The 17534-nt window shown below is 42.0% G+C and overlaps 1 protein-coding gene across 3 annotated transcripts in view; it reads right to left on the reverse strand.

Annotated features, from left to right (window-relative positions):
- LOC126187839 (protein pellino) overlaps positions 1–17534 on the reverse strand; it is a 457964-nt gene that overhangs the window by 371819 nt on the left and 68611 nt on the right. The window contains exon 1 of one of the 3 annotated variants that reach the window (XM_049929144.1): positions 6202–6449. The exons of the other annotated variants lie outside the window; for them this stretch is intronic. Within the exon in view, the coding sequence (XP_049785101.1) occupies positions 6202–6212 (11 nt within the window). The 5' untranslated portion in view covers positions 6213–6449. Of the gene's footprint in view, positions 1–6201; positions 6450–17534 lie in introns of those variants that run through there. 3 annotated transcript variants of the gene reach the window in all.

Genomic DNA, 17534 nt, shown 5'->3' on the forward strand with positions numbered 1-17534 from the left:
TAGGTCTAACCGTGCTCCGTAAAGAACGCCCTTGTGCTACAATCTGATGCAAGCAGTTGTAGGTGTCAGTTCAATGTTTCACACCTCCACCGGTGTCTCAAACGAGTACTTCTAACATTCAAATGTGTTCTGCACTGGAAGCGTGGACAGAGGAGGGGGGCGGGGGGGGGGGGGGGGGGGTGTCAGGAAGCTCAGGCGAGAGAAAAATGGCGATTGTATAGTTTACGAGAGAATAATAATCACACTACGTTTCGCAAGTAACATGAAAGCTAAAATGCGAGCCAACCACAATGATATCGCAGAAAAAAAAAGTCCGATTTGTTACGAACGTCTGTACAAAATACAAGAGTGGATCACAAAGTAATGCCTCCTGTGTCAATAATAATCTTTACTACTGTATAAAGCCAAGTTGTTCAACGTTGTTACCAAAAAAGTACTTGATTGATTTACTTCAAACTTTTATACGATACTGTAATGAATATAAGGACGGACATATCCTGTGTGTTTTTTAAATATATATCTGTGTGTTACAGATAAAGGCGAAACATTTTTTGAAACAATCTCGGAAAGTTCTTGATCGATTTAGTTCAATTCTGTGTGTTACAGATAAAGGCGAAACATTTTTTGAAACAATCTCGGAAAGTTCTTGATCGATTTAGTTCAATTTTTTACTGACTGTAAGAAAGAAAATGCTGTGCTGTGCCGTGAAAATGTGCGGTTTCGATTCCCTCGCGCAAAACGTTTCAAATACGATGGGGGGGATGTAAACCATTAGACAAATTGTTTCTCTCACATACATTCTTCTACATATTCGAACAGAAACTGTATACACAGCAGCGTTCTGTCTTGTTTTCTTCTTCGCAGTTATCTTTACGGAAAAACAGCAAAGTTGTGTTTATGGTTTATTGGTTTTTGATCAAAATACTACTATGGAATAAATCTTCAGAAACTTAGTAATCTTACCGAATCTCAGGTTAAAACTATGCGAAATAATGTCATTGAGGCAGCGATCCTCTCAGCTGCAGCAGCTGGAGAGATGCGTCTCATACCTCCTACACATACGATCCCAACTGACTTACCATTCATTTTAAGCGATTTCAGCTCCCAATCAAAGTTTCGTTTGCAATAAGAATAAACAAAGCTCGAAGTCAGAGGGATATGGGGACACAGATGGGTGCGGAGGGAGATAAGGATGTATATCGAATTTACACACACACACACACACACACACACACACACACACACACACACACAAGCGCGCGCACGCACGCAGGCACGCACGCACAGCTACGGTCGCAGGTTCGAATCCTGCCTCGGGCATGGTTGTGTGTGATGTCCTTAGGTTAGTTAGGTTTAAGTAGTTCTAAGTTCTAGGGGACTGATGACCTCAGCAGTTAAGTCCCATAGAGCTCAGAGCTATTTGAACCATTTGTCCTCTACACAACCCTACCGCTCAACATAGTCACCATGCACTTGTCAACATTTGCACTATCATTGAACCCAGGCTTCAAAACTGGTTTGTAAAAATTCAGGGTTTCACCTCTTGCTCACAATTTTAAGGCTATTTTAGCCTCATACTAGTCACCGAATCTGTAACCATGTGGGTTGTCTCGCATAGGTCCAAACAGGTAAAAGTGAAAAGGGACCAAAACAGCGTTGTAGGTTGCATGAGGCATCACTGACCAGCTCATTATTACAATCTCTTGGGTTGTGAAAGAATGAGGTGTGGGGACACTTACTACTGTGATGAAGCTTGATAATACGAACTTTAAGTGGTCTCTTCTTTCTTATTTCCTCCTGACTTTTCGTAAGTGTGGTCACGGGTTTCGCTGTTGATTGTGAACTTTTAACCTGTTTGTCTCCACAGTCATTTCATCAGTACCTCTTAGGTCGGCATATGTGACAGGTGATGTCGGCCGGCCGCTGCGCGGTTTATCTGCAGTGTTCGTTTCTCCATTATCAAATCTTCAGGAAACGGCGCACGTTGCTAACTACACCATTCCCGTACCGATTCTTCGTGGATGGGATCAAAACAGCTTTAAAATCATGGGGCAAGAAACGAAACACTGAATTTTGCCAAACTAGTTTTCATTCCTAGATTCAACGAGGGCCGATATGTGTACAAATATATTGTTTCTATGTTGTACTGTAGTGGTGTGTAGTGTAGAGAAAATTTCAGACTATGGTCTGTACAATTCCGCAGTGTTTTTTTTATGACAAAGGAGAAATCCATGTTCGTTCAACAGACCACAAAAGGAAAATCTCAGTCGGGAAGAAAGTAAGCAAGCAGCACCACTGTCAAAAACTTATCTGAATGGATATTGGAAACGTATACTATTACTGAAAAACTGAATCAGTATTATCGGGCAACGCGATTGCTACTTAACTGGGAAAGAGTAGATCAAACAAGGTCGTACTCACCAAGATACACGTGAGCCTTGGGCGAGAGAAAAATCACAAACGACGATTCCGAGCTGGCGAAGTACTAACAGACGTCCTGCGTGTAAGTGACGAGGTTAAGTGGTGTAACTGTCAAGAGGTTAACTTGTGAATTTCGTTCTCGAGCTTCAGATAGAGCTGTCGCGTATATGACACTGGACCACTGGACCTACAGCCCACGCTATGAGGACTTCCACTGTCTGGCACCATCGTTACCGCCCGACGCCGCGCAACATCCAAAAGCCAGACAGCCAGTCAACTCTCTCCCCAAAGAAACCTATTAAATGATCGGAATACTGCATCATTAATCAACCGGCATCACAATGAAAAATAACCTGCGGTCTTCAGGAAGGAAATAGGATGGTGGAACTTACCTGCGTCAATCCTGTCTAAATTTTACATCAAGCATGGCGCTCTAGCCATTAAGCCGCGATTTTCAGATTTTTTTAATCCTTCAAAATCGTGTGCGGAAGAGGTGTTGTAAAATGCATCGGCGAAGAAGGAATTTATGGTAACTAGAAGTAGTGTCAGACTGATAGGACACGAGGTAAGAAAGGGGAATAGCTTCCAGGATGTAATGAATGGAAGTGAAAGGAGGAGTAGTTTGTCAGGCGAAGAGCGAGAAGTGATATGGTAAGATAAGAAAATGAAATGGAAGGAAAAAAAGGGAGGAGAAATGCACGGACTGTGTTGATATAGTGACAGATACCAGCTGTTGGACAGAAGAAAAATGGCAGGAATACACCGAGAGGGAAGCTACGTCGGTGGTAACAGAAAGCATTCATCTCCTCTTGAATGAAGAATGGTCTTGGTTCAAATGGCTCTGAGCACTATGGGACTTAACATCTATGGTCATCAGTCCCCTAAAACTTAGAACTACTTAAACCTAACTAACCTAAGGACATCACACAACACCCAGTCATCACGAGGCAGAGAAAATCCCTGACTCCGCCGGGAATCGAACCCGGGAACCCGGGCGCGGGAAGCGAGAACCCTACCGGTACGACCACGAGGTGCAAGACACAGATTGCAGGTAGTTTGTTCCACAGTGGTAGGGCTGAAATAGAAAATGTTTTTAGTGTTATGCGAAAGTGCGGCCAAGACGTTGCACGTATTCGATCCGGTACTGATGTCACTAGCTACTAAGAAATCGATTAAGCGAACACAGCTGGTCGCCTCCGGCCGGTGAGCACAGGAAGGACTGACGTGATCGAACACCCGACGTTACACGTTAGTATATTACGCAAGCATTCATTCATAGCTAGCTCGAGCCGTCATGAGATTCCACTACTTGTGCTGTGTTGAACTACATCACAATTAAGACATTTGGCAGGACTCAAGAGTGGGCTAATTTTAGGGTTCCGTACTTCAATCGGTAAAAATGTAACCCTTATGGGATCATTTAGTTGTGTGTTAGAAACCGTTTTTCTCAGGAATGGGTAGACGTATTAAGTTGAAATTTATGTCAATATTAGGTCTGTAATCTCTTAGTGTTGTAGAAACATTAAGCTACCAAGTCAATGTAATCAGAGGGTAAAGCCACTTACGTTACATACAGGGCGATCAAAAACAAAAAAAAAAGTTCAAACGGCTCTAAGCACTATGGGACTTAACTACCGTGGTCATCAGTCCCCTACAACTTAGAGCTACTTAAACCTAACTAACCCAAGGACATCACACACATCCATGCCCGAGGGAAGATTCGAACCTGCGACCGTAGCAGTCACGCGGTTCCAGACTGTAGCGCCTAGAACCGCTGGGCCACTTCGGCCGGCACAGGGCGACCAGAGACAGTCAGTAAATACTATAAGGGCGTTGCAAAGGAGGTTGCGCTGAGAAACAATTTTTAGAAAAAAAAATGATACATTGTGGAGTTTCCGAGTTATTTAGCATTGAAGTTAGCCGATCAGGTCGACGTGTGCGTTAACTCAAGCAACCTGCCCGAGACAATGGCACCAAACTTTTGCTTCTTTTAGTTTCCTCAAAGCGAACTAATACAGCTTTTGCTCACCTAGCTTAAATTTATCACTTTCGACAAAAGCACATTTAACCGGTAATGAGTATTTGAACAAGTGTTGACTCATGGTCCCACAGGTGTCTAGGCGTTACCGCATTTTAACGCGTGCAAGTGGTTGAATTCGCGCGCGCAACGACCTGACTAGCGAACATCAGTGGTAAATAACTTGGAAAATGCGCAACGTATCAATATGCGAAACCTTTTACTGTTTTTGATAGGATAATTTGATGCCGACATGAAGTATTACTGGAAGAAATCTGTAACGAAAATCTTAACGCGCAGTACAAGAGATCCTTCTGTCGGCTTGTGTAGCGAAGTAGTCTCATGAGTCATCAGCTGACTGAAGCGCTTTAAATGACGTGCCGCAAGCGACTTCCGAGGCATGACTTGGCAGGCAGGACAGCTACCGGAAGCAGCGGCAGATTCAGAGCCGCTGTCTGGGATAACGGGGTCGGCGGCGGCCGTTGAAACCGCGCGTGGGAGTCAACAGCTGATCCCACAACCGCTAGCCAAAAGCTTGCGCTCCGAGGACGCTGCTGCGTCTACCGAGCACGCGTCACACGACGACGTAGTTTTACATGTTGTGTATTAATACTAAACTAGAAACCAGCCCAAGAAGTGCTACCGAATGACTCGTACGTAGTTTATGCGTGGGCGTGGCGGACTTAGGGAATTCCGCTTTCGAAACGTTCTTTACGACGAAGCTATTGTTTGCAGAACGTGCTTGGTGAAGTCATCCAGTGAAATGCTATAGCTACAGAAGCAGACTATCCTTTACAGAACTAAGATTACGGGCCATTAAGGTACATAAACTCATGCGAGAAACCATGACATATGAACCATTGACAGTTATGTTACATTAAGCACTATACTTTACTAAACAGATGTTACCAGTAAAGGGTAACTATCCACGTATAAAGCTAAAGGTACTTTTACCGATAATGAAGAACACGAACAACTGTTCGATACTGACAATATGCGGCACATTAACATGTTTTACATTTTGTATTCACACTTGATTCTATAGTTACGTATCTGCTGTAACAGAAGTGCAGAACAGACGCTAGAAGAATGAAGCAGACCCTTATGATACTAGAGATGTTAACTACAACAAATTCGCATCCCCACTAACCGCTTCTTTTTCTTCGCGGAAGCTTAATTTGTACTAGAACCAGATTTCGTGCAATGAGCAACAATGAAAGTTGCTCCACCTGAAGGAAATGCTTTACACTTGCACCAAATTTTAAGATTGGAAGAGCGACTTTTAAAATTACGTTAAGGTATCATTTTATGGACTGTGGTAAATTACTGTTTAAAAATGTCAACAATACAATGTTCGCTGTCAATAGGCGCAACCAATAAAACTATTTCGAAATAAAACATTCCATTTACTTCATATTTTCTCTGGGCACTGTACCGTTGTCACAAAACGCACAAGAAATTTCGTGCAGCAGCACGACATGCAGCAACCTGACGAAATCTAATGTTCAATTAGAATCGAAGTATATATACCGATAATTGTAATAAACAAAAACAAAACTACACTGTCGGGTGACGACTATATTACTGTATTATTATTTGTAAAAACACTCAAAAATTCAACCAGTTTTGTACAATACATAGAGGGGAAAAAAACAATAACTGTGCCATATTATGCCACTGTCAGCTGCACGTAGGCCGTCTCTTGGCAATCATTAAAAACAGCCAAGCGCGAAAAACAAAACATGACGGCTGGGAGCACTCACCTCTTCACCATCTTTCTCACGAAATGCTTCACTACCCCCGCCGTGGAAAAAGCCGATAGCACTACAGAAGCAGCAGCGCGAAAAACACCATACCACGACAGCTGAGCAGACGGGGACTCGGGCGGCGGTTCATAATCCACACAGTACACAGTTGCTCACGCTTTAGCCGTGGAACATCAAGTAATCAAACGCACCAAACAGTCGAGAAACCTGGCGAAGCACAGCGGCGGAGTGGAGTGGTCGGTAGACAGCGCGGGCGAGCGGCGGGGGAGGGGAAGAGCAGCAGGAGGTAGGGCGGCCCGACATCTAGCGTCACGCCCGCGAACCAGCGGCGCGTAAACAAGCTGCGGCGGAATAAATGGCAGTATTTACAGAGGAAAGGTATAATCAAGATTCGACTAACAAGAAGTTCGAAAAAAACAACCTTAGAACAGAATCCAAATGTAACTGAAATTTGAAATACGTAAACAGATCCCAAGTTAAATGTAATATACCGTAATTGAGTCTACCAACGTGAAAAATTTGATGACATCAGGAATAGACTCGCTGAAGGGTTACATGGCTTAAAAGTCAACAGTTTTCGAAACAATATGTACAGCTGTCTCAAGTTGTGTAGGCAAGGAACGCCTATTACTATTTCCTTCGGTCATCATAATGTAATGCGAGAGTCCTCTTCATCACAGCATTGTTCCAACGAAGTCTTAACAAGGAGGGAGCTCCAGTGGGTAGAATCGACTTTCTGAAACCATCTGTACGGTGATGCTGGTTAGGATCCCATGTATCTCACTAAGTAGCCACTCACACTGATGGGCTCTCACTTGCAGGACTAATCGACGAAGAAAAAAAAATTCATAATTTTGCGTGATATTCTAGAGCCCTTTGACAATCTCAATTAGTGGCATTGTGGCGAAGTGGTTAGCATATGAACATAACGCGCAACATTTTGTTCTAATCTTCTCAGTTCCTTCAAATTTTTTATTTTTAAATTCTTATCGAAATGTCTTTGATCACTATTCTTTAGCAAGTAATTGGTTTAAATGAATGTTTTAAAAATTTTAAACGCTTGTATATTTAAACGTTTGAAAATACCGATCTATCTGTTAAAAGATGAAATAATCTGTACTGACTGTATAATGAAGTCAAAAATATATTTATTATGTACAAGATGTAATTTTTTTAAAAATATAATCGCCATAAATACCTATAAAGCAGAAATTCCTGTTGCACTAAGGAGAAAATAACGTGGATGAAGATTTAAACGAAAGAACGAATTACAAATAAATTCGCAACATGAGGAATACAAATAATGAATGCATTTTAAAAATATAATCGCCATAAATACATTTAAAGCAGAAATTGCTGTTGCACTAAGGAGAAAATAACGTGGATAAAGATTTAAACGAAAGAACGAATTACAAATAAATTCGCAACATGAGGAATACAAATAATGAATGCAATAACATGGACGAAAATGTATGATTAAGCGGAAAAATTATGACGGAATTAATTCAAAAAATTATTAAAACCACACGCACATCGACTCCAAATTTAATAAAAATCATAAGAAGAAACTGAAATTACGTGATAACGGGTTAGAAATTAAAAATACATTTAAACCAGTTAACTGAATGAAAAATGATGAAAGTAATTCAGAATAGAACTGAATATATCTACCGAGATTCGAACCCCCAACCTTCCATATACCAATCTGACACGCTAACTACAACGCTACAACCCCATTTGTAAGCGTATTTGAAACTGCCAGTTTTAAAGCTACAGAATATCACGGAAAATTACGAATTTTTTTTTTTTTTTTTTGTATATTAACTCTCAAACCGGGGCCCAACCAGGGTGAATGGATGCAGGTGAGACACCTGGGAACCTGACCTACATCACTGTATATATGGTTTCAAAAACTATCCCACACCTGGGGGCCTCTCCTCGTAAGTAATAAAGCCACAGATTTGAAGTACATAGCGGATGTTTGTGATTTTCTCTGAAACCTTATAAATATATCTCTCAGCATTCTTATACGGGAGGGAAAAAGGCGTTACTGTAAATGGCATTCGACATATTTCTAGGACATTCAGAGTTCCGCTGTACAGCTGTACAGTCAAATTTTTTAACATCACTATCATGATATGATGCTAACGAGGAGCTACAGGACGAATAGACCCTGACTGCTAGCGGTACCTTTCTTCAGATATTATCTATAGCTTTGCTACATGGATTATGCTTTATTTTCCCTTCCGGTGGTACAACTAGACAGTATTTACCACCCCATATCTAATTTTCAGGTATAGTTCTTTATGGTGCATCGTTTTCATTCGACAGTTTCAGACATATCTGCACGAACAATAAAGGCCCGCCCCCGACGTTGCAGAAAAACTCAGAACAGATGAGAAATATCATGGACTAGTAACATTCCTACTTCTATACTTGGGCGTTGGACCGTTTTTTGATGATTTTTGCTTTAGCGGTATGTACTTTACCTCCGTGTACTGTATAGTGATTAAGGCCTGTGGACAAGAGGACTTGGCCGTGACGTCTATGTGGGTGTTTGTAGCGGCGATTTCTATTCGAATGCTGGTAGTGGAAGAATTCGTCGTGTCAGAATTTAACTATTAAGAGCTGAACATGCGGCATGCTACAGATCATAATCAGCGATCACTGGACTGCTTACTATGTCCTGGGTCATGCTCTGAATCTCGCTCTTGTCTCTCTTAGTGTAAAGCGATAATATGAATGTGGGCATTCACAGAATACGCTACTTATGAAAAGCTCCGTCGTTTCCAGCTGAGTGGCAGTGTTATAGCGGATTTTTGCCCTACCCCCCCCCGTGGCGAACTGGTTACACGACAATAACATCCCCCTAATGGAATGGCCTGCACAGGGTCTTGACCTGAATCCTACAGACACCTTTGGGATGTTTTGGAACGCCGACTTGGTGCCAGGCCTCACCGACCAACATCGATACCTCTCCTCAGTGCAGCTCTCCGTGAAGAATGGGCTGCCATTCCCCAAGATACCTTCCACCACTTGGTTGAACGTATGCCTGCGAGCGTGGAAGCTGTCATCAAGGTTAAGGGTGGGCCAACCCCATATTTAATTCCAGCCTTACCATTGGAAGGCGCCACGACCTTTGACGTCATTTTCAGCCAGGTATCAAATACTTTTGATCAAATAGTTTATCTTGACTTTTTCCGGGAACTGTTGGTTGGTTGGTTGGTTGGTTGGTTGGTTGTTTTTGGGGAAGGAGACCAGACATCGAGGTCATCGGTCTCATCGGATTAGGGAAGGACGGGGAAGGAAGTTGGCCGTGCCCTTTTAAAGGAACCATCCCGGCATTTGCCTGGAGAGATTTAGGGAAATCACGGAAAACCTAAATCACGATGGCCGGGAACTGTCAAATGCCCCGTACATACGAACAGTTCCATTTTCACACATGATTTTCTCTGCTTCTTCAGAACCGAACACCAGGATTATTTTGTCAATAACAGATCCATCGCCAATGAAATACAAAGAAAAAGAGACTATTACCTTCAGCTGATTTCAAAATGTCTTCGTTGAGCTGAATCTCTGAACTAGTGCTATAACGTTCAGTGTCATCCCAAAACCTTCCTTTCTTGCATTACACAATGGATATTTGCGACGAAATCGAACCCTTTATCTTTCAAATTATTAAATCCCCCTTAAAAAATTGGAAGAATAGGCACTGTCTTTTCTTCGTGGACACACTTCCTGCAGTTGTGCGTAAGTTTCTTAATCTGCTCATTTGCTTCAACAGGTGGGCAATGATGTTGCTGTTCAACCATGATTCTGCCATTTACAGTTTTTAAAAGCCCTCGGCTCTTACTCTGTTTGCAATTCATGCACAATCAGTTCGCATACTCGTCAGATTTTCTGTGCACCCAGTTTCGGTGACCATAGTTGCGAAAACGCGGCTTCCCCTTTCCTTGCTTCAATTATTTCCATTACGGTGTGTAGGACTGTAGTAGCATAAGCCTGTGAAACTATACGGAAATGAAGGCTGTCTGCGAGGACACTGCCTGACGGGGACAATACATCCGCTGCTGATTAACGACTGGCGTAAAACAGCAGTAGGGAAGGCCTTTGTCGGCAGTCCGATGGTGCAAAGCTGTTTGGTCGGTAGTCCGCCGTTACCTGCAGCACCTACGAAAAGTGTTGGAAACACCACGATTGGAAAGCCCCCGTAGCCTCTGTGGAGCACGTTCTGGATGACAAGACTGTTCACAGGCTACCTGAGAGATGAGAGCTGCCAAGTTTCTGTTACCTTCGGTTAAAGCTTTGTAGTGACTGAGTGACCTCTTAATGCGTCGGAATGAATATTAGTAAAAGTGCTTCAATAAAATGAACATCATGGACATAATTTCATGTAACGTGAAACAAGCTGATTTCACATTATTGCGAGAAAACCACACTGAAATCAATCTGGAAGAAATTCGGATATGTATTTGATGACATCGAGATAAAGATATAGTGGCTTGTTTTGCATGCAAAAGTAGTGTACACCAGACACAAAGCTGATACTTCAAATTTGTTTATGTATGCGTGCAAGCATGCCAGGCTGGAGAAAGTAGTGTAATTACGTTTTTAAATATTATATGAATTTGAAGGTAGCTGCGACGAAAACTCATCAATCTCAGGAAAGAAATCTTTTCGAAGATATGTGTAGATATGAATTTCTAGAGACGATACAGTCTCTTATTGATGTGGGAGCCAAGTACGGTGTAGCAAGTGCCAAAGGACTGCTACCTCATTCAGCCCTAAATTCGAGAAATTTAAAGGAAACCTATCTTCTGCGCGAATCTGTTTTCAGATAAGTAAAGAATGTTTTCCAAGATGTACGAGTAGTAGTAACAAATAGTCGATTTATGCAGTCAGATCGTCGAATGGACTACATGGACGTGAGTGCACATTATACAGACACTGGAGGGGGAGGAGAACTTGAGGATAGTGTGTTGTGCACTAGAGATTTCTGAAGAGACATTAAAAACCTAAAGAAAATATAGAACGTGAACTGATAGATACTACGGTCGTATGATTTATTCGCCACTGTGCACAACGTCTTATTTGTTACCGAGAAAGGTAGAAGAGATATTAATGAATGATGACACATGTATAGTGCTTAATAAATTATTTTTTAAAAGATCTGGTCGCCTGCCGAAGTCGTTGAAAGAATATGTGGGTGTACGATGCATCAGCAAACTAACATGTTTGAATCGGTTAACTTGCAGTCGTTCCTAATTCTTGCAATTTTCTGCGAGAAACATGCTGGAAGATGTAATAAGTTTTTTGACACCATTTAAAAATACCTCCTCTGATCTTGAAACCTCCAAAAACAACATTGCTCTATCTATATTTATTGTGGATGTTTAAACTGCTCCCCTTTCTAAGAAAAAAGTCCCAATGGTAAAACCCCGTATTACTGGATTTAAAGACAACTCAAAGTCACTTAATTGCTAAGTAGTGAAGAACAACGACGCATCAGCTTTAACATTCTGAGGTGCTAAATACAAAAGCATAAAAATTTCATGGCAATGCCGAAAAAAATGAAGATATAAAGGAAGCTTGGAATTCTGTCTCAAAAAGTCTTCACTATTCAAAAACAATGAGATCATCTCATCTGAGATTTTTGCAAAAAACCAAACTTGACGGATTTCACGACGAATCTGAAGATCTGTCGGAAGGTGACTCTTTAAGAGACGTTGGCGTTACCGCTATTCAAATTTCGAAATATATCAACGATAAACTTTAATGCGAGGAAAGCAGCGACCTGATAGCCTGGCTGCGCAGACGTGAAAGCACATATCCAAATATTTCCAAATTGACATACGTTTACATACGGCATTCCAGCATCCAGCGTGCCGTCCCAGATGAGATTCTCTATCGCCGGATGAATAATACAAGACTTGATCACATCTTCGAAACCAAAGACGATTGACTATATTAAGTTCCTGAATAGTAGTATCACCAACTAAACATGTACAAGTTGGCAATTAATTAATTATATGAAATAACGTAAATTAGTTAAAAACTAATGCTTGCACACACTTTATTCAACATGTAAACGTCACTAAAGCTATTCGGATTTAGTTTATGACATGTTCGATACGCCTGCCATCATTGGTGATGATGTGGCGCAGACCAACTGCGAAATTCTGCATGACTCGCTGAAGTGTCCGAACATCGATGCTATCGATGACCTCTTGAATGGCTGTTTTCAGTTCAGTAATGGTTTTGAGGTTATTGCTGTACACCTTCTCTTTAATATAGTCCCACAAAGAGAGAGTCGCATGTGTTCATATCCGGAGAATACAGCGACCAACTGAGGCCCATGCCAACGGTTTCTGGACACCCCAGAGCCAGAATGCTGTCCCCAAAGTGCTCCTCCAGCACATCAAACACACTCCTGCTTCAATGCGGTCGAGCTCAGTCTTGCGTGAACTACATCTTGTAGAAATCAGAGTCACGCTGAATAATGGGGGTGGGGTTGGGTAGTTACTGTGCCGTCAAGGAAAACAGCACCGATTATTCCGTGACCCTTCGTTGAGGGTGAAGAGACATCTCGATCGCGAAATGCGGGTTCCCAGTCCCCAAAATGGACCAGTTTTGCTTATTGACGAACCAATCCAAATGAAAGTGGGCTTCGTCGCTAAACCAAACCATGCATGCGCATACTAATTCTCATCACGTCGCGCGGCCAACCGCGCAGTTTGAACGTCCTAATGCAAACCGTTCAGAAGTTATGGCGATTTTATTTCATTCAGTTCAATAATTGTCACCGTGTACCTATAGTCCTCTTAAGAACATTCCTCTTAATCAGTGGAGTATGACTATTTCATTTTTTTTAATTCGGTCAATAATTACATGAAATACTGAAAATCAAGTTTTAGTTGCCCATAGAAGCCGTTAGATAGGCAACCTTGAACTGGGCCTAGGTGCCATGATCCGGGTTATCCGTCTGGTAATACAGATAACTGTTTGCGGTATTTAATAAACTCAATGCCATAAATTACCGCAGGAATGACATCTTAATATGATTTTAAACATTATTATTGTCATACATCCGTAAAGAGTACCGCCATACATGTCTGTACAGTGCCCTGGAAAAGGATATAATCTTCAACATCTGCAACGATTAGAGACGGTGAGGATTGCTCTTCCTCGTTGTCCATATTTAAACGTGCATTCTACTTCCATGCTATAAGCAGCAGCCTTGCTTCTGAGTAATCGCTCCCTCTCTTCTGCAGTGACAGAGCTTAATTAAGCAATTTCTCAAAGCAATCAAAATGTCACAAGTAGGCTCTTTTAGGACACACCATTCTTTGGAATTTTCGTTTCATAATCTCACTCCTGTCTATCACATACGGCAAACAAAATGTTCGGTATAAAATTGGTGAATCTATTAACGTTTGTGTGAAAATATACTTCAAAGTATACGAAGCAATGCTTTTAAAGGAAAATAGTAACACGCTGACATAATATGACATTGTGGTAATTGATGTACATCTGATAAACCAACTATGAGATTCACATCTAATATTACGCAATATGTAACAGCTTGCGCCACGACTTCATTTGACTTCCTATTGCGGCAGGAACGAGTCACAGAAAAATTCGCAAAATCTGCTTCAGTACGAGAGTATCGCAAGCCATGTACTATTACAATACTGTTATCTAAATTCCGAGGCCAGTAAAACGTTAAAATCGGGTACATAATTTTCTTCATTAAATTGTTTTGAACATAAATAAGGAACCAATACGTTGTGCCACACTCAAACAATCGAAAAAATGAGTTTAAATTTTATATGATTGTACTGAAATACGTCCGCCGTAACTCACATCGCAGCCAAGTGCGGCCTCCAGCGGACAAACAGTCAGTCAGGCCAGGCACAACTCTGGTCTGAGCAGTGGCGTGTTAAATTGCTTCACAAAACGTTTAGTATCTAGTGATGCAAATAAGGAGATTGGCGGATGAGAACTGCATTTGTCCTGTCCGTGCACACCTCCACCTAGTTATCAGTTTGTACGCCCATATATAGGGTATCCATTTCCGTTGTATGAGATCGTTCACTAGTTCGTGATGTACTAGCGACACGCAGCCCCTTTGGGGCTATTTCATTGACTAATAAAGCCTTGGCACAATTTTCATTTTATACAAATCTGTAACAAAAATAAACGCTACTTTGTCACTAAACCCACCAATCGCAACGACACTTTTACACATCTCGCGCAAAAAAGGTAAAGGTGGATCACCAAAAATACAGTACTAAGAAAGCGAGAGGGGATTCCATTTTGCTGACAAAGTACAGTCAGTCACCGTATGACTTCTCCCGAGGCCTAGTGGTTTCTTGATGGTAGTGACTTGCTGCAGTACTAAAAGATGTTTTTACGGATAATGTGAAGTGTCGCCTATTTATATTTATCCAAAATTAACTTCGGTTCTCTGAATTAACTGTAGAAGATATTTCATGGGTCAACTTATATTTATAACAGCAGTTACAAGTTATCTTATCTGCAGATAACTTGTCAGCTATACTCCATGTTTCCATTCTTTTCATTTGGACAGATTGTGAAGCACATCTGTCTTACAATCTTTCCGTGTGACAATATTTTATGAGCATACGTCATATGTAAGAATCTAGAAATGATATGCCACTCATTAACAGTAAAAGTCAGGTTGTAGAATAGTATTTCAGTCAATGCTGCCGCTTTTCAACGATCTTAGGCCTGCTGAAATCAGCCTTTCAATGCTCTGCTTCGTTTTAGAGTTGCTTCTTTTAGTACTGGAAATTATCTATCTGCGGCCCGCGGTCAGTATGTGTGTATTAAGTAATTTTTGCGTGTTTTTCATCAGTATTTTCCGCAGGATATTAAAATGGAAAGTATAATGAGGCACCTTATGCTAAAACAGTAACATTTGTCGCATAGTTTGTAAGTGCCATATGAAGCAGAAACTTAAAATTAATATTAATTGGCAGATTTATACTTTGCTCCAGTAGATAAGCTTAGGAAATGCTAAGTACATACACACACACACACACACACACACACACACACACACACACACACACACATATATATATATATATATATATATATATATATATATATATATATATATATATATATATCACAGACCGAACGTGAAGAGAGGGGCTAGTGTAACTGGTTAATACAAACCATAAAAAATGCACGGAAGTATGTTTTTTAACACAAACCTACGTTTTTTTAAAATGGAACCCCGTCAGTTTTGTTAGCACATCTGAACATATAAACAAATACGTAATCAGTGCCGTTTGTTGCACTGTAAAATGTTAATTACATCCTGAGATATTGTAACCTAAAGTTGACGCTTGAGTACCACTCCTCCGCTGTTCGATCGTGTGTATCGGAGAGCACCGAATTACTTAGGGATCCAAAGGGAACGGTGATGGACCTTAGGTACAGAAGAGACTGGAACAGCACATTACGTCCACATGCTAACACCTTTTTATTGGTCTTTTTCACTGACGCACATGTACATTACCATGAGGTGTGAGGTACACGTACTCACGTGGTTTCCGTTTTCAATTACGGAGTGGAATAGAGGTGTCCCGACATGTCAGGCCAATAGATGTTCAATGTAGTGGCCATCATTTGCTGCACACAATTGCAATCTCTGGCGTAATGAATGTCGTACACGCCGCAGTACATCTGGTGTAATGTCACCGCAGGCTGCCACAATACGTTGTTTCATATCCTCTGGAGTTGTAGGCACATCACGGTACACATTCTCCTTTAACGTACCCCACAGAAAGAAGTCCAGAGGTGTAAGATCAGGAGAACGGGCTGGCCAATTTATGCGTCCTCCACGTCCTATGAAACGCCCGTCGAACATCCTGTCAAGGGTCAGCCTAGTGTTAATTTCAAAATGTGCAGGTGCACCATCATGCTGATACCACATACGTCGACGCGTTTCCAGTGGGACATTTTCGAGCAACGTTGGCAGATCATTCTGTAGAAACGCGATGTATGTTGCAGCTGTTGGGCCCCTGCAATGAAGTGAGGACCAATGAGGTGGTCGCCAATGATTCCGCACCATACATTTACAGTCCACGGTCGCTGTCACTCTACCTGTATGAGCCAGCGAGGATTGTTCACGGACCAGTAATGCATGTTCCATAGATTCACTGCCCCGTGGTTTGTGAAACCCGCTTCATCGGTAAACAGGTAGAACTGCAACGCATTCTCTGTTAATGCCCATTGACAGAATTGCACTCGATGATTGAAGTCATCACCATGTAATTGGTGATGTAGCGACACATGAAACGGGTGAAAGCGGTGGCGATGCAGTATGCGCATGACACTACTTTTACTCAGTCCACCGGCTCTCGCAATGACCCGTGTACTCATGTGTGGGTTCATGGCAACAGCAGCTAACACACCAACTGCACCCGCTTCTACTGTGACGGGCCTGTTACGGACCCGTTTGCGTGCTACGACCATACCTGTTGCATACAGTTGGCGGTAGATGTTTTGTAATGTGCGGCACGTTGGATGCTCTCTGTCCGGGTACCGTTCTGCACACACCCTGCAGGCTTCAGCTGCATTTCGTCGACACTCGCCATAGATGAGTATCATCTCCGCCTTTTCAGAGTTCGAATACACCATCTACATCTACATCCATACTCCGCAAGCCACCTGACGGTGTGTGGCGGAGGGTACCCTGAGTACCTCTATCGGATCTCCCTTCTATTCCAGTCTCGTATTGTTCGTGGAAAGAAGGATTGTCTGTATGCTTCTGTGTGGGCTCTAATCTCTTTTATCCTCATGGTCTCTTCGCGAGGTATACGTAGGAGGGAGCAATATACTGCTTGACTCCTCGGTGAAGGTATGTTCTCGAAGCTTCAACAAAAGCCCATTCCGAGCTACTGAGCGTCTCTCCTGTAGAGTCTTCCACTGGAGTTTATCATCTCCGTAACGTTTTCGCGATTGCTAAATGATCCTGTAACGAAGCGCGCTGCTCTCCGTTGGATCTTCTGTATCTCTTCTATCAACCCTATCTGGTACGGATCCCACACTGCTGAGCAATGTTCAAGCAGTGGGCGAACGAGTGTACTGTAACCTACTTCCTTTGTTTTCGGATTGCATTTCCTTAGGATTCTTCCAATGAATCTCAGTCTGACATCTGCTTTACCGACGATCAACTTTATATGATCATTCCATTTTAAATCACTCCTAATGCGTACTCCCAGATAATTTATGGAATTAACTGCTTCCAGTTGCTGACCTGCTATTTTGTAGCTAAATGATAAGGGATGTATCTT

Source organism: Schistocerca cancellata, chromosome 5 (genome assembly GCF_023864275.1).
Source record: "Schistocerca cancellata isolate TAMUIC-IGC-003103 chromosome 5, iqSchCanc2.1, whole genome shotgun sequence".
In the NCBI taxonomy this organism is placed as follows: Eukaryota; Metazoa; Arthropoda; class Insecta; order Orthoptera; family Acrididae; genus Schistocerca; species Schistocerca cancellata.